Source organism: Folsomia candida, unplaced genomic scaffold (genome assembly GCF_002217175.1).
Source record: "Folsomia candida strain VU population unplaced genomic scaffold, ASM221717v1 Fcan01_Sc048, whole genome shotgun sequence".
NCBI lineage: Eukaryota > Metazoa > Arthropoda > Collembola > Entomobryomorpha > Isotomidae > Folsomia > Folsomia candida.
Genome location: NW_019091240.1, coordinates 69,565 through 87,178, shown reverse-complemented (window position 1 = coordinate 87,178; position 17,614 = coordinate 69,565). Strand labels below are relative to the sequence as shown.

General features: G+C 37.0%; 4 protein-coding genes across 6 annotated transcripts; 2 read left to right on the top strand and 2 right to left on the bottom strand.

Moving 5' to 3' along the window:
* Nucleotides 1-2,114: 2,114 nt before the first annotated feature.
* Nucleotides 2,115-6,665, bottom strand: LOC110862046. 2 transcript variants are annotated; one of them, XM_022111195.2, is made up of 12 exons: nucleotides 6,444-6,665; nucleotides 6,193-6,361; nucleotides 5,817-6,122; nucleotides 5,626-5,740; nucleotides 5,304-5,547; nucleotides 4,931-5,228; nucleotides 4,701-4,825; nucleotides 4,479-4,619; nucleotides 3,622-4,207; nucleotides 3,322-3,552; nucleotides 2,886-3,182; nucleotides 2,115-2,802 (listed from the first exon to the last, which is right to left on the bottom strand). In XM_022111195.2, the coding sequence occupies exons 2-12, from the start codon at nucleotides 6,331-6,333 to the stop codon at nucleotides 2,272-2,274; spliced, it is 3,015 nt and encodes a 1,004-aa protein (XP_021966887.1). In that variant the 5' UTR covers nucleotides 6,334-6,361; nucleotides 6,444-6,665; the 3' UTR covers nucleotides 2,115-2,271. The 2 variants fall into 2 exon arrangements, with proteins under 2 accessions (XP_021966887.1, XP_021966889.1); XM_022111197.2 differs by having other exon boundaries at nucleotides 4,931-5,210.
* A 148-nt stretch (nucleotides 6,666-6,813) lies between these two features.
* On the top strand, nucleotides 6,814-10,429 carry LOC110862057. The gene is made up of 7 exons (XM_022111208.2): nucleotides 6,814-7,153; nucleotides 7,236-7,584; nucleotides 7,656-7,834; nucleotides 8,231-8,635; nucleotides 8,726-9,167; nucleotides 9,410-9,642; nucleotides 9,762-10,429. Exons 1-7 carry the CDS (start codon nucleotides 6,952-6,954, stop codon nucleotides 9,884-9,886), a joined length of 1,935 nt encoding a protein of 644 aa, XP_021966900.1. The 5' UTR covers nucleotides 6,814-6,951; the 3' UTR covers nucleotides 9,887-10,429.
* Nucleotides 10,373-14,621, bottom strand: LOC110862060 (glyoxalase domain-containing protein 4). Of its 2 annotated transcripts, none has more exons than XM_022111211.2 (6): nucleotides 14,442-14,621; nucleotides 13,299-13,429; nucleotides 12,548-12,597; nucleotides 11,577-11,821; nucleotides 11,123-11,505; nucleotides 10,373-11,042 (listed from the first exon to the last, which is right to left on the bottom strand). In XM_022111211.2, coding segments are annotated over exons 1-6 (990 nt in total). In that variant the 5' UTR covers nucleotides 14,443-14,621; the 3' UTR covers nucleotides 10,373-10,862. The 2 variants fall into 2 exon arrangements, with proteins under 2 accessions (XP_021966903.1, XP_021966904.1); XM_022111212.2 differs by lacking the exon at nucleotides 14,442-14,621 and adding an exon at nucleotides 13,509-13,662.
* A 461-nt stretch (nucleotides 14,622-15,082) lies between these two features.
* On the top strand, nucleotides 15,083-17,432 carry LOC110862059 (rRNA methyltransferase 3, mitochondrial). Its single transcript, XM_022111210.2, has 6 exons — nucleotides 15,083-15,243; nucleotides 15,393-15,715; nucleotides 15,796-16,070; nucleotides 16,137-16,301; nucleotides 16,394-16,420; nucleotides 16,526-17,432. Exons 2-6 carry the CDS (start codon nucleotides 15,423-15,425, stop codon nucleotides 16,960-16,962), a joined length of 1,197 nt encoding a protein of 398 aa, XP_021966902.1. The 5' UTR covers nucleotides 15,083-15,243; nucleotides 15,393-15,422; the 3' UTR covers nucleotides 16,963-17,432.
* Nucleotides 17,433-17,614: the final 182 nt, after the last annotated feature.

Sequence of the window (17,614 nt, the reverse complement as noted above, 5' to 3'; positions counted from 1 at the left end):
ACTTTTACGTTGGGTAAGTAGCATGGCGAAGCTAACTAAAAACTAACTACAACATTATGCAGTTTTGCTTTGCAGTATGGTTGACTGCTTTTGGGTGTTCAACATGTTCAAATAATAATACGTACAAATTTGTTTCTCGTGGTTATGAACGTACTTATTTATATGCATGCATGGATTCTTCGTCATCATCATCTATGCAGCGAGACTCTGATTATTGCCATGATAAAGACCCATGTGAATTTGAATGATCACAACTACTCACAAATTGTAAATGGTCATCATACTGTGACTGAATAAGCATTTAGGAGTGAATGATGGGACGAACCCGTAAATAAGTAAAGTTTGGCTGGGTAATGCAACGGGCAGTATAGATGTAGCTGCATATTTACATACATACAATTTGTGTGGGGAGACGAAGGGGGTTGTCCTCATCGATGACATGAGGAAGGGCCCAATCGCTTAATCCCCCCCAGTACGATGAGTCCACAATGCAATGAAGCCCCAGACGACAAATTTCAGCAGTTTATTCTTGTACCATGTGAGACAAAGGATTGGTCAAACAATTGGTCAGATAAGCAATAAGAACTTTGCTGGTTATCTACAGATACATATCTGTGTGGACGAATCAACAATTGAACTTTCTACTACTCATTTTTGATGGTCATTACGACATGATTGTAGAATCTATGTAAACATATCGACTAGTGCAGTTTGTATTTGGACAAGAAATCAAATCATCTCTATGTTTGCACAGAACAGTTCTAGAACATTGGAGTTATGTAAATAAGTCGTTTCAGATCGTTTCCAAATGAAAAAGTAAAAATTATTTTACAGGGTACGAATGAATTGTACGAAATGAAATTGCAAATAATAAAAATGTACTGGCAATCAAGCCTAAAATTTGAATGTGTAATTATAATTGCGAGAGGACGTATGTACATAAATGATGAGACGGCCAGCAGACGGGATTATAGCTCTGGGCCAACATGCATGAACCCTCTGCTAATAAGCGTGATGGGTGAGTACATCATAATTAATTGTAAAAAGGCGATGCATATTTATGTGCAATGCACGATAGTAAAATTTAGTGGGTAGGTGGACTGGATAGTTGTGTAAGTAATGTACTAAAATGAGATTAAAAGGTGGAATATTTTACGATCATGATGTTAATTCAAGTATTGGAAAGTGATGATGGGATGGGATGAATTCAATTCTGCTCTCAATTCATTAATTTTTTTTATTGTACGGAAGTTCGTACGCGTGAACATTAAAATGCAAACGTGTTGTGTGTGGTAAGTACTTATATTGCGCCTCGTCAGGAAAACCTGATGCTCCTAGTTGTCAATATATGTGAGTGCTTGTGTACGTACGTAGATAATATGCTCAACAGCGAGGTCTATGAGTTTCACCCCATGCAAAAAGTTTCAAAGATGATAAATAAATGCAACGGCTCGTCATAATCAAATAATTTGCATTTTAATTTCGCATAATTCATCCCTTGTCTGTCACAGATGAGATGAGATGAATCCACTCATTTAGCAGTGAGAAATGTTCAGTGTGGAAATTTTACTTCCTTTTTTGCGAAGAATGGGATGATTTCATTACAGATTTTATTACACAAATAGCAGCCCATTGTCTGTAGAACGTGTAACCTCCGGCACCACCGAGCTGCACCTAATTTGTGGGATGGCCGGATACAATCTTATCTCATGCATTTGTACCTTAAATGAATAAAATTTAGTCGACTTTGGATTTTGAAAGTGGCCAAACAAGAAATCATGCTGTGTCATATCGTTGTTTTACAACTATTATGAAACAATAAATGTGCTATTATCAAACTACGAGTGGAAAGAGGTGTGTGCAGTTTTCGGCAAAAGCGCGCACATCGTATTATTATGACGGACGAGAAATAAATTGAATGATGTGCAAGATTAGATCTTTGATCTGATTAGATAAACACAATTAAACGGCTAGGGTGGTGACGACACGAGTACATATGTCACGTCACGCATTTGACACTTTGACCAATGCTGGCGGAAGGAATAGAATAGATATAAAGACATTGCTGGCATCCTTTTTTGGAACCAAAATTAAAACAATCTCATACCAAAAGATCTCTTGTTACAAAAAATTATTTAATTTTCATTCATCTGTATTGTACGGGAAAATATTGAAATTAAATTCGAACGAAAAACAGTAATATACTTTTGAGTTGATTACAAATACATATATAAAAAATCTTCTGAATTTTGTATAATAAATGACATTTTTTTAAAAGGAGTCTCCTGCACCTTCAAATCGCAGATTCCTTCGGTGAATACGAAATTCATCTTCAGGTCTAGCTGACGTTGGAGAAGTTGGTTTAAACACTGAGCTGGTTGAAGGGACATATGTTGGTGACCCTACAGGACGGTCTGTAGTAGCAGAATCGTCGTCTACCTGATAATATAACATCCTGAGCTGTTGCAACTCCGCTAGCTTATTCACAGGTTCAGAAGTTGCACGGAACGTGAGGTAAATAAAGTATAAGGTTAGAAGAGAGACACAAGTCCCACCCGAGCTTAGACTTAGGAGGAGTGAGAAGACCATTACGGCAAAAACCCAGATGAAAAATGTAGTAGAGGCACAAGCTCGGAGATGCACTCGCGGAGGAAGATAACGCGCAACTTTCATCACTTTTCGGGCGCCGGTTGGACCTTTTCGGAGATAGACAATGTATTCCGCAGGTTCGGCTAACATGGCTCTCAGATAACGTCCAGACAACGACGGACTGAAGTAGATTTCCTCAATTTTGTCTTCAAACTAATATTGGAAATAATATATGAGAACTAATTATTTTTAACAATGATAAATAACAGCTGTTTGTTTCAAGAAAATAAACTTACCACATAATTGAAAAAATTCGAAACTTTGCCAAGAAGGCGGACCAAGTGTCGACTTTCGTCACTTCGAACATGTGATTCGTCCGGGTTTCCGTGTGGAATAAGATCAGACTCGACGATAACCCCCGGAGGCAAAATTGTCTTTATGTTCGAATTGCTTTCACCGCTACTTTGGTTATTGGCGTAGATTCCTGAACTGTATCGAGGTCTCGAGTCCGGCGAGAAATACATGCTACTCATAGATTGAGACGAATTTGTTCCGAAACCGTTTGTATATGGAGTATTGTCGTCCAGCTGTATCTACAATAATCGATAAAAAAATTCCTGAATAAATAATATTAACATAAATTGGAATATATATGTAACTTGGAATAAATTATGCAGATACATAGAAAGATAACAAAGCTGTGAGTATGCAAATGTAAATATGGTTAGTTACATCAAAAAACACTGCAAACTGATTTCTTGAAAATTCCAAATGATTGGCTGCCTTTTGCTTCTCGGTCGCTTCTGCAGCAGCAATCTGCGTCTCAGACGTCGATTCAGAAAAAATTGTGTTGAAAAAATTGCTGAGGGAATAAAACGGCTTGACGTCTTTGGCAGTTAGCTTTTCTGCGGCAGCCATCAGATTACTTCTAGCTTCGGTGGAATTTATGAGCAATAATTTTATCTAAAAAAGATAATAGGTCATTACATTAACGCTATAAAATTTTAGAATTTAAAAACCTAATCAATTAACCTTTCGTGTATTTACGGTAGAAAAGATTGGCTCATATTCGTAATAAGCGTTTTCCAAGTCTTTCATGAGCTGCTTAATATGAGCTATTTTGGTAGCATTTGCCGTCGCAGCAGATCCGCTTAATCCTAAGCCGTAGTCCTGGTGGGACGATTGTTGTGAAGCCGGTGGCGACGAAGCAATAGGAGACAAATTTCCCCCACTAAAGTAACCTCCCACCGTTGTGGAAGCAAGGCCACCTGATGGTGTAGGGTAAACCGCCGCCGAACGTGGAGACGACCCCAACACAGTTGAATTTCGTGTATTAGAAGGAGCATTACTAGCTGGGTTTGCCACGAATTGTGTTTCATATGTAAGAATACTAGTTTCAATCTCGTGTAACATCAACTTTAGGTTTTCATGAGTAGTAAAAACTTTGGCTAGTCGATAAAACATTAAAGCGTTCTTGGTTGCAGTCAAATCCACACGTTCCAGACGGAGGAGTATTTGCGATAAAATTTTTGAATAAAACAAAATGTTGTCGATCAGAAAATTGAACCAACGGCGGTCAACGGGAGCCTCAATGGTAGGTTCCCGAGATGACGGATTTCTAAATTTTATATAAAAAATAATAATTAACTTCCAGACTTGGTATTACAAATAATATGATCAGAGATACTGAGACAATTCACGTAATTGTGTAAACCTTGTAAAGACATCAGTTAACAAACTTTACAAATTACATATACACACATTAATCATGAATGTATCATATTTTTTATAAAGGTATTTAAACGAATCCTATAAAATTTATCTACGAGAATACAAGGACACACAAGCGCAGAGAATCCTCTCAATTATTAGAAAATTGTTAGTCGTACTTTATAGTTACGTAACGCCACGGTTGAATATAACTTAGCCAAGTTTCATACACGATGCGGAAAGAGTTATCCAACGGCCAGTGGTGAAATAGATATCTTAAAAATGTGTACAGTCTTCTTTGAAAGATTGGAAATGATGTTCTATTAATTTTATCCAAACATAATAATTAGCAAACCTATCATGTTCAGTTAAGACAACGCGATATAAAAAAGTTTATATACCGTCGTATTTCTTCCATGGGATGCAGCGCGTGAGAATTTACACAGTTAATAAAGTAATGCAAGTGTCGCACCAACATCCGAATAGATTTTACAACTTCAACGGTAGGCAATCCGCCGTACATCATCTAAAAGTGAAATATGTATTAGAATGTAGCATACAACAATACACACATTTTTAAAACTATTTTTTCCAACTAATTGCACAACTATATAATTTATCGAATACTTACAGGACTAGTGGTAACGAAGTTGTCCACTTGATCCAGTGCCCCATGGTATCCGCACATCCAAAGTTCCATGAAAACATGAATCATCGTTTCACTTCGCCAAACTTCTTTGTACGCGGATGGATGGGTTGTTAAAAATAAAGCTTCCCTTTGAGGCACAGGCCCTGTTTGCTCTTGCAAAACTGACGGTTTAAATAATTTCGGTAAAGCTTTCTCTTGGAGATCCGATGGCTGCTGTGGCATACCAGCCATACCATAGTTATGTTTTGACTGCTGTTGCTGCCTGTTACCATTTGCATTACTTTGGTATAAATAGTGAAAGTTAACATTTGCTGGATACGCTGAACTTCCAAATGGAATATCATTGATTAATTACCTCAAAAGTGAATTTGCCATAAACACAGTTTCTTTTGGATGATTTGCAGTGTAATTAAAATTATGACTCGGAACGCCAGATCCAGTGCAAGGAAAATAGTAGCTGAGATACTCTTCTAACACATTAGTGTACAAAGTGTCTTGCAATGCAGCCCATCCGCTCAAATAATCTGTATTACGGCCTGTAGGAGCCAACCCGAGCAGATTTATAGATGCGAATGAAAAGATGTAGTATTCAAATGGATCTATAGTTGTGTAAACCATTAATAATTAAATTTCCTTAAGGATTCATTAAGTTGCAACGAATGACTTTATATACTTACTCAACATCAAACTTTGCATTGATCTTGGCGGCCTTGCAATACCTTGCGGCATTCCCAATTTATTCGCAAAGAATGGTGGAATATCTGACTCCAAGAGTCTTCTTTGAAGTTGATTCTAATATAAATATCCATCTCATTTTACAATGGCTAAATTTTAAACTGTGAAATTGCATAATTGTTTAGTTTCTAACCGGCAATGCTTCCAGAGGAAACTCCAACAGAAAATTGTGATCATCCATCAACCTCAACGCCAGCGTGATTATGGGGCCATCCGCCGCAAGCAGTTTAAGGAGGGCTGCCGATTCATTCGGAAATTCTAACTTTCTCATGTTTCTCAAGTCCCAGGATTGTTCGCGATTCCCAGAGAAAAATAGATTGTTTATAATTAGTTGAAAGTTGTCTTTTAAGGCTTCTGGCGGACACTTTGAAAGGAACTTTGTCAAATCAGTGGCTCGAATGAAGAGAGACTGATTCGACAGAATTGCTTGGAGGCGTTCCTAAGAGTACAATATAAAACTTGTTACGCAACGCAATACATAATTTCGATATTTCAGAAAATATCCTTACCGTTGGACTAGTGATCTGTGTCGACGTCCGGCCGTAGGGGTCATAGCAGAGAAATGTGGTATCCAATTGTTTCCAAGCGATTAAATCTGCATCTAATTGGAGCGACCAGTGGACCGGATTGACTTGCACTTGTCTCATCATTGCTCAACGACAGCTCACGCAACTGGAGCTATTTATAAAAAAAAACTTACCATCTCAATCTTTTCTAGTGTAATTTTAAGTGTCTACAATATGAGTTTCTTATCTTTTACCTGAGCTCTTAATATGCAATATAATCTGACACTTAATTGAATCAAACCACAGTGTCAATAAATGTATCTACCCAAACACGAAGCAAATCCCCACCGTGATCAACTTTCTTTGAACAAAATGCGGTGGGTGGAGATCTAGAGTTTTGAAGAAACTGTCCTTTTCAAAAAATAGTGAACGACGGCTAAAAAAAATTGATTTTATGAAATTGTGAAGGAATGAACTCGAGTACGAACGTGAGGAGAGCGAAGAATGAATTTGGCTCCAAGGAGAAGTTGCAGTGCCCCAAAGAGCTGCCCGGCCAGCAGCAATCCTCACTTCTTCTCGCTGAACTTGACTCTCGCTTCTTCTCCTCCGTCTTTCTCTTCACTCTTCGTCCTTTTCTCCACTCGCTCGGCTGACTTTTTTCTTCGTCCTCCGCAAATTAGTTTGTCAGCAATTAATTAATTACTCCGAGTAGGGCAGCAGAAGTGAAGCCGTTAGTTAAGCTCACTTCTATTCCGTACAGCCATGGCGGAAAAGGGGGTTGAAAGTGAGATGATGGACGAGGACCCGATGGATTTGGGTGTCCCTGAGGATGAAAAAACTGAGGTCGTCGGGGGAATCGGAGGAATTGGTGTGGGGCTGCCAATTGGGATCATTGGGAGGAGCAAGGAGGACGTGGAAGATGGGGAGTGCTCATCATTGTCAGATTCTAATGAGAGCGGCATGGGTAAGTGAGGAATATAGTTAGTTTTTGAATATGGTTAATTTGAGCGAAAATATATGCTAATTATGTGGCACGTCTCTTGTAGAAATTGACACTGGAATATTGGGGGATGTTGAGTCGTCTCCCATCTCGAGGACGACTAAAAAGTCGAAATTTGTAAGGTCACTAAGTAAGTTTGCGACTGAGAGTCAAAGTGATAGCCGTGATAGGGATGGCTTCCCAGATCTGGTTAAATCAACAAGACCGGAAAGAGGCCCTCGCCAATATCCGAATCCGTTCACTTTGCAAAGCTCGGAGGAAGGGAGGAAACGAGCTGAGAGGGCGAAGCGGTTCCACGATTCGCCATACAAGTTTGAACAGCCTGGAATTACTGCAGGGGCTGATGTAGTTGCTGACGCCGTGAGTGATGAAGAATTGTTGAGTCTGTATAAAAAGTAAGAAATTAGATTTGCAAGACACTTTGGGTGATTTATTATGATTTGGTATTAACTGTTTGGATGAATAGATGTGGACTTTTCGCCGAGGATTGGGGAGAACCTAGTTTTGAAAAAGTTGGAACCCACTACCGCTTAGATTCTATTCTTATTCGTGGTATTAACCGAATGAGCACGGAGGAAATTTTTTCCTATCTCTTTGAAATCGGACTTGTTCCACAAGCGATGGAATGGGTAAACGATGCTTGTTGTAAGTTTTTAGCAAATTTTTTAATTTTAGCATCAATCAATTCTTTTAGGTTATTCAAATACTTAATAAAAGTCGATAGTTTTATTATACTTTTAAAAAGTTATGTACCTAGGTGGAGCCTAATAGCGAGAAACCAGGGGCCTAGTAAACTATCTTGTCCTGAGGTTTGGGTTTCTTGATATTAGGCTCCATCCACATAGGACATAACTTCGTCAATCATATATAGATTATTCTCTCAGGGTTAAATTCAATTAATTTTACAATAGTGATCAATTACAATTATCAAAAATCTAAAGTTATGCAAATACATGTTCATTGCATGTTTAAATTATTATATATATTATACGGATAAACACTTATAACTACATAACATAACAAACATGATTGATCTTGTAGGTATTGCTGTTTATAAGAATAATCAAGAAGCTGCTGCCTCACTGTTGAAAGTTACGAAGCCTATTTCCGTAGACCACGAGGTTGTTGACAAGAAGAAAAACTTGGATATTGAGGATAAACCGATTCCTGAAGAAGGAGAGGAAGAACAGCCGAATGCTACTAATCTTGGTGACAAACTCTTGAATTATGATTCGGCAAGTGTCATCCCTCATGAAAAGATTTCGGTTCCAATGCCTCTCGGGCATGTTTGGCGCTATGCAAAACCCTGTCAAAAAGCATCCGGCATTTTAATGCGGTTTGCAACAAATCAAGATCGAAAGCAGGAGAGAGCCGAACATTTCAGTGAGTACTATAAGAAACACGGAAACCCCAACAATCCAAATTACCGGCTTAACAACGAAGAAGGTTTGATCAAATTATAATTTTAAACTTGTAGCTGTAAATATCTGTGACGAAAATATAATGAAAATACAATTGAATTCAACTTAATTTCAGGGTACCGAAAAAAGCGACCATTCAAACGAGCTCGTTACAACCCATCCCCGGAGGTCAGTTCGAGCGAAGAAGATCTCAGGGAAGTTCAAAAGTTTAGCGTGTGGACGAAGTTGAGCGCGGACTGGCACGCTGAAGAGGATGGCGGTGGCGAATCTTCTCGACCTGATTCTAATCTCAATGTTCGAGCTAATACTCCGATGCCACGCGGCGTTGATCTTCCTCTCACTGCTTTTCCTCGTATTTCTCAAATGCGACGTTTTCATTTGGATCAAGGGCCGGCCTACTCGAGACCACCAGCCCCAATCATGCGTCGGCGATCAATCTTCGACAAGTTGGATAAACCACGTAAACGGGGATGGCAGCCAGACATAGGGAATCTGGGTGGGCATGAAAAACAATTCTTTACTGCTGGTCACGACAGTGATGAAGAATGGACTTCGCGGTAAGTCACTTATTCTGAGACTAATTTGATGTAATAAAGCTAAAGAGATACATAAATTTCCTTCATAAACTATTGTGTATTTAAAAAACGTTCAGAATGGGGAATACTTGTACTTTCCTAAATAACAATTATTATTAAACTTGGATTTTGATTTTGAAAAAATTGAGTTTGAATGCAATTTGCCTGCCTCTGAACACAGTGATTTGCAAATTATATAATAAGTCTGTTCGTTGTTTATATAGATTGAAAGGGCCTACGATGAGGATGCATGCCGACGTTGAAGAATCTCGACAAAAACTCCAAGCTACTCGAAAAAAGATTCAGCAGCAATCACAATCAAGCAGTATCAGCAGCCGACTAGGGGACCGTGTGGAGCGTGTCAAATTGGATGCCGATGATGATGAGGTCGCCGCAACCATCGCTTCCCGTCCATCAGTCAAGGATCGACTGGGCACTCGGCAGCCATTCTATCGTAGTAAGTACCATTTAGCATTATATAAGTTGAGATACCAACTAATGTATGTATGTTGCATTATTTCATACATTATTATCACTTTTGTACTAAATTAATTTAGTCTAAAACTTTCATTCCAGCTCTAAGCAATCGGTTGAGCTCGATTGATCGACTAAACTCTCCACCGGACTATGACGAGGGCGAAGGCGAAGGCGAAGCTGAAGTCGAGGCCGCTTATCTTCAGTCCCTTCTGGAAGACAAATAGCTACTCTAACATAAATCAGCTAGTCAGTAAATCGAATTTCATATTTTGAGAGTTATCTTCTAGAGAAGAAGTCCAAAAACAACAAACAAACCAATCATTAACTTTTAATTCCACAGTAGAGAGTTCTCTCCGTAACACAATCGACAGTCTCCAACAATATTTATTTTCAGCGCGTGAAATGTATTTAACAGTAAAAATTACAACTACTACTACGATATGGTACTATTATTACCGTCAATTAATTATTTATTAAATCTATTAATAGATGCAAAGAATAGTTTAAACTCAAAACTATAAAGATATTCTACTTTGTACTGAAGTCTGGCTATTTTCAGTAGTTTGTTCTAAATTTATAAGTTTTTCCTATTGAATTGTTTATCAGGTATGTATGTATCGTTCCGTGTAAGAATGGGCGTCATATATTATGCATCAATGCTTGAAGGTCGTCAGATTTGTACGCTGTTAGTTTTAGTGAGTCGTGAAGGATGAAATTTATAAAAACTGGCGTATTTAATAAAATAAAAAACTTTGTTGTTGTTAACATTTTGCTGTTCACATAAATTAATTCTCATCCTTCTTACATGCGTATAATATTTATTTGATGGACCCGTATCATTTTCATTCCTTCGTGAGGAGCAATACACGTAAAGCGTAGGAAACATTGAATTATGAATACAATATAATTTTCAACGAGATAAAATAAATTATTTACTAGTTCCAATCATAGATATTTTACTACGAATTCTTTTACATTTCTACTCTCTGTTAATATATACATTTGATTTAGATATTGTTATTTTGCAACTATTTACGGACGGAAAAAATTGTGTTCAAGTTCCAAACCTATTAGTAATTTGATTGGCCGAGTTAAATAACTAAACATGCACACCTTTCTTTTCAGTGAAAATATAAGAGTAGAATCACAAAATATTGAATGTAACGTAGACAGATAAAATCGACGGGAGATAAAACTCGGTTAGTCGGCATCGTCGACGTTTTGCGTCTCCTGCTGCGTCTCTTGCTGCTTCTTCTTCTGGAGCCATTCACGGGATTTGTCTTCAGCCATGCTCTTGGTCAATAGATCGTCCGCTCCGGGATCTTCTTTGCATAGGTCTTTATAATCTTCTGCCCCAACGAGGCATATCTCGTGTCCCGACTAAGAAAATATCAGCCCAAAACTTTTAACATATTTATCATTATTATTTGATGTCGTATAAGTAAGTGCTTATCACTAACTAAGTCTGCGATGATGACAACGGACACTGTTGCTTTCCCTGGAGTATCAAGGGAGACCAAAGGGGTTAGAATTTTGGGTTTAAAACCCCCTTCATATGATGCCTCTGACACGAGAGCCTGGATTCGTGGGAGATGAGATGTTGGGCAAGCGAAGGCCATTCGCCCAAACCCAGTTCCGTGTTTCACACTTCCGTCGTCGTCGTCGCGTGGTAAGAAAGGTCGAAGGACCAGGACCATTGGATCCGTTGGGTAAACGAGGCATGCCCGTGCTTGATCACCACAGTTCACCGATTTCATTCCCAAAATCTCCTCGTAGAACTTTGCATGCTGGTTATTTCTGGATTCAGCGACTCCACTACGGAGTTGGACCCGACAGATTAAGTCTGTGTAAGAAAGAAATATGGGTATAAGGTGAGATTTGAATAAGGTAATTACATCAACTATATTCACACACCTGCAGAGCTTTCAATCACACGGAAATAGTACCCATTGTTAGACAATGCCAATGATCCGTCCGTCAAAGTAGTATACGCAACGGCTCTTGCAGCAGTGACATCGCGCCGAAGAACACAGATGTATTCAATACATTCGGTAACGATGTACGAGTCCACTCCATAGTTATACGTCAGTTCCAGGACAAAGTTCTTGTCCTCGGGGCCGTATCCAACCATAGTTTTCGACCATTTCCCATCATATGGTCTGAAAAAATAAATTAGTTTAATAAGTTATGTAGTTTAAGTATAAGATCAAGATATTGAGAGAAGCTATACCAAATATAAGAGTCTACTATTTACAACGACTGGCCAACAAAACACTTAATATAGTTTCATATGATTCAGCTAAAATAAAAATTCTGTCTGAAAATAGAACGTGATGCGAAATAAATTAGTCCTCTTGTTTGACAAAGATCCATCCTCTGTTGTCAGCTATCAAATTCAGTATAGTAAGTAGGGTAACAGCAAACATACTTTTGAAAATATAGGAAAACTAGAGAAAGTGCTTACACGAAGTCTACAAAACTAATCTGATGGTCTCGTCAACCAGGACACAAAGAGATTGAAAAACCCTAACCAGCAATTCTCTGCATGTGCATGACACGTCTTTCCCCACTTAATTAAATTCTTTCTGGCTCTAAAGAAGAGAAAAATGTGCTCAAGAATTCCATTCAGAGGACTAGAGCAAATATTACTGGCATCTTCGTGAATTCAATTTATAATACCGACACCATAATTGTTTAGTTCAAACGGTATGATTTCATTCTAAAGTCCGAAACTGGACTTTTTGGTATTCTATTCTGCTTTGAAAAAAATCCGAAAAAGAAATATTGAGTGGGTGTCTCAAGCTATGTCATCTAGGTCAGAAATTTAAAAGCCATACTGGACAATTATGTAAAAGCGTTCAAGTGATAAACATTTATTTACAAACCCATTGCAAGTAGCCTCGCATCCTTTCTCAAATTCCTCGTGCCGTAAAACCTGAATAAAGAAAGAAAAAAAGAATGGTTTTCGAAACTTCAACTAATGGCTTACTGGTGCAATTGCAGTGCAATACAAATTGTATTATACAATGAACAATTTATAGTGAAAAAGGAGCACAACTCAGGCGCCTCATAATGTATATCGATATCGATTAATTGATTTATCGTATCATATTTATCGAAATAATATAACTCAATTATATTCATATTCGCAATATGATTTATTATACACCCTCACAATGAATCATATGCATAGCTCTATGCATATTATCATATCATAGATTCGCTCATTCTTATTGATTGTCAATCTAATCACTCATTTTAATACAATGCATTGTATTCGTGGTTTTCATTGAACCATTTACAATGTTTCCATTAAGTGAGTGTTTTATACGTTCAATCATTAAGTTGGCTAGTTAAAAATTAGAAGCATATCATTGTGAGACGGTGAATTTACATATGTTGCTAACATAAGTAAAATATCTGAAAAAGAAGTGCACTATTATAAGTTCCAAAGTTATTGACAGTACAATTCAAATTTTAGCACTGGATTTATCTACTTTAGCCTCTCTTTAATATTTATATTGCATCTAAATTTGTATTATTACTTGATGATAATGACAATTATATTGCTTTCCTCATTAAGCACTCTGATGTCACACGACATTTGGATAACCAATGTGTCAAGAAACTACTCACCTTCATGCCAAGAACATTTTTGAAGAAATCAATCGCAGATTTCCTGTCTGCAATCTTCAAAACGTAGTGTAGCGCCCGGTACTTATCCGTCGCCAGCATTTGCATGACTCCAACAAGCCGGAATTTCACCACTGCGATAGATAAACAATACAATTTTTAATGATAAGTGATTCAAAGTGTTTGGAAAACTACATCACCAAGACGACTCACAGACAGCTGTTTGACAGGGAATATTTTAGAGATACCAACCACAACAACCCTTCTCCAGTTCTGCTAAAGCGAGACTGAGTTAAAATGAATCGAACCATTCGGGTTATATTTCAGAATGTTCTGATCTCATATTCGTATATACAAGTCGCTGTCTCAAAATAAGAACACAGGCTCAAGTCATGCAATAGTATTACTGCAGAATCTCATCTATGCTTTCGTACTATTTCACCCGGATCTGGACAAAACTCATAATCGAAGAATAATGAAAGGGATGAGAAAATTGACTAACTTTGCTTAATTAGAATTTGAAATATAAAGTAGTTTCAATTGGAAAAAATGCGCTTTTTATTACACATTCGAAATAATACCTCTATGTTATTTGATTATAACTTTGAGATTATGACATAATCTCAAAGTTACATAATCATAAGATACATAATCATTATGTATTCCACCCAGTGATATAGTTCCCACCCATTTGAATTGAAGCCGTAACATGAGCAATTGGTACCGGAGAGACTAATTCGACCCTTGACTAATTACGGGGTGGGCATATGATCTATAGTTAATTTTTACATTGGCACAATTAGCAGGCCTCACACTCTTGGTTTCCCACTGGGCTGAACACTACTTGGAGGCTCGAAAGGTTTCTTGCACTATGACTCGTACCTTGAGCTAAGCTGGGCATCAATAGTAAAATATCAATTGAAAAAATGGATCAAATTAATTAATGCAAGTTGCAACCTCAAGTTGAGATTTCAAATAGTTGAGGTCCTCAACTATTTCGAAAACATGCATCAACCAACCATAAAGAAATGATAAGTGTACAGGGAGTCAATCTATCAAATACAAAATAAAGAAACCTGTGACCTGGAATAGGCCTTTTTCTCCATCAACCAACTTACCATTAGTCTCGACCTAAAGCTTACTTACTTGTGACCACAATTTTCACGCGCAGTTGTCCAAGGGTTCCGAAATGATTTCTTTAGCCTGAAGCCTTGAGGGGTCGTTTATCGCCAAAGGGACCTTTCGTCAAGCGAGGGCAGAGCTGGAAGAAGGAAATAGAAGTGGACAGAGGAGCTGTTTTTATTCGCAGACAGGTCGTCAAAAAAGTAAAATGCGAGAATGATGAGAGTTCAAGTCCAGTTCCAGCCATAGCAACCACACATCATTCTCTATGTTTATCCACTCAATCAACCTTTGGAGAATAAGGGACAAATTATAATTATTAATTTGAAACTGAAATCAAATAACTCCGATTTATTTTGAAACATTTAATAATTTAATAATTTCAAATTTAGAAAGACATGCATATCGAAAATTAAAGTAGCTAAAATTTTGTCAGTCTCACACCGAGTGAGACACATGTGCGACCAGAATCTCACTTTACCTCAGGTTTGGAATATATGCCAAAATGCATAAACTGACTAAATATTGCATTAAAACACAATAGTTGATTTATCAATCGACAAAAAGTAAATTAAAAATTATTTATATTTTGTTATATTTTTTACATATTTCTTAAAAATTAACAGTTGTCAAGGTAACCAATCAGTTGATTAAGAGGGGGAAAGATGTGACAGAGTCAGCGGGAAAAAGCCGGTGAATAAGTTCACATGGGTTTATTTTTATCGTCTTGTTTGTTAACAACTTTGTCAAACTAGTTGAAGCTGCAAGATAACTACGAATTTGGAACTTATTTGTAACCTTCAAGTTAAGTTTGCCATAAAACTAGGTATGTTTTGACTACTGCAGTTTCAAGGATTTGAATTTGAAGTATAACAAAATTCACATGCATTTGTGACACTATTTTTGTTTTATTTCGTCGTAATTTTATTGATACTGGAATTAATAAAGATGATCTATTTAATTAATACATTTTAGGACTCTCATCAACTTGTTACCGATACAATTATGGCTCGAAATATTAGCAGGAAAAGCTTTTTCTGGGCATCTAGTCTTCATCCTTCAAGTTGTCGTTCCATAAGTGGAAATGGTGGATTATTTAACTTAATCGATCCTTCGACCCCTGGAAATTATCTCTCGTTCCCTCCATGGTCTCACATCTTTGTTAGAAACAAGAACAATGCAATGTCCCGGCTGGTTCTGGATGTTAGCGACCCTGAAGAAGGAAAACGAAACAGAAATAATAAACCAAAACGGATAGTTTCAGATACAAAGCAAAATAAATCTGCAACCGATTTCAAGTTTGTAACACAGAATATTTATTAAAATAATCAGTCATCAATATTCATAACTAACTGTTATTCTCTTCGCTTTATAACAGTTTAACCATGGGAGAAATATTTATGGGCAAAAGTCAATACCGGATTGCAATTGAGGGATCCAGGATGGTTGAAGAAGCTTTAGAATGTGGCTTGAAAATGGAAAAGTTATATTTACTCCGAAGTTTGAAAATACTACCGAATGGACTCGCGCATTTTTTAGAAGACGAAAAGCATCAGTTGACGTCGGGAATATGTAAAGTTCCAGAAGTTCATAGGATTGGAATGAAAGCAATGGAAACTTGGTCATCACTTACAACACCACCTGGAATAATTGGTATGGGACTGAATGTTTATAACAAAATTGTATTCGCTTAAGTCTTATATCGATTAAATTTTAAAGGAGTCTTCCAAAAGCCTCAGTTAGCGGATAAAAAACTTGCTGTATCAAGAAAATCAACTCTTCCAATTACTCTGATTTGCGACAACATTCGTGAACCTGGAAATTTGGGGTCCATTCTTCGTTCTGCATCTGGAGCTGGATGTGATGACGTATATTTATCGAAAGGTTTGCATATGCAGTTTTATAGAACCTAAATTATTATTGTGTTACTAATTTAATTCCTCAACGAACTTATTATAGCGAATTTATTTTTGTAGGTTGCGTGGATCCATGGAATATGAAAGGTTTGTTTAAATTGTCCATATAGAAAAATATTTGTGTTCTTTAAAATGTATGTACACAGATTTATTATGATTTAACATTTTTAACAAGCTTTTTTTACTTAAAAGTAATCCGTGGCGCATCTGGAGCTCATTTTCGACTGCCAATAACTACAAATACTAAGGAAGATATCACACACATGCTCATGGAAAACAAAATGCTGCAAATTGCTGGAAAATGTTGTCAGGAAGAAATTTTTAGTGTTTTGATTTGTGATTCAAACCTGGAAGATTCAAGATTAGGTAACATGCCTTCAATCCCGTTCAGAAATATTGACTATACCAAATTTGCTCATAACTTTATCATAATTGGAGGGGAAACGGAAGCCATTACGGATAAAATGATATCAACCATTAAACTTTTGGAGAAATCCAAATCCGTAAACATTTTCAGGATACGAATTCCCTTAGCTAATAGTATGGACAGCCTTAACGCTGCGAATGCTTTTGGAATAATTGTGTTTGAAATTGCGAGGCAGTTGAATTTAGAAATTAATGCAGTATAATTTGTACTAGTCGATTCTTGTGCATACATATATTTACCATATTGCTCGTTAGTTTATGTCTGTTTTATCTTAACCTGAATGTTTGAATATTGACATTTTATAAAAGTTATATACCACCTGAAACTAAGTTTTGTAAATAAGTTTCCCTTTTATGACGTATTTAAAACTTACATGATAACAATTATGAAAATGGGACATTCTACGCCACAGAAGTTTATTACACAACTACTATTATATTTTCATCAATAATTAATTAATTATGGTTCATTGATGACTAACATTATGTATGTGGTTGAGACATAGAAGATGGTGTATTTTATTTCGCTTCAAATAGTTTCAGTCGAAATTATGACAGTAGGATTAACTAGAACCTTTTGCAGGTAATTCAATTCATATGCATTTCGCTATAATATTTATTATATCTTGTTCAATTCGTCATAAAGTGATATTATTTTTGTATGGCTCACAAATCAATCCGTACAAATTACATTTGCATATTTCCAATGGCTGTGCATATGCACTTATAATAGACCATCAAATGGACGGAACGAGAACGACCTTAGTACTTGAGACGAAAGTTGCCAATGACGAACAACCAACAATGGTCATACATGTACTTCATGTGCATACTGAACTATGATGAATGATTTAT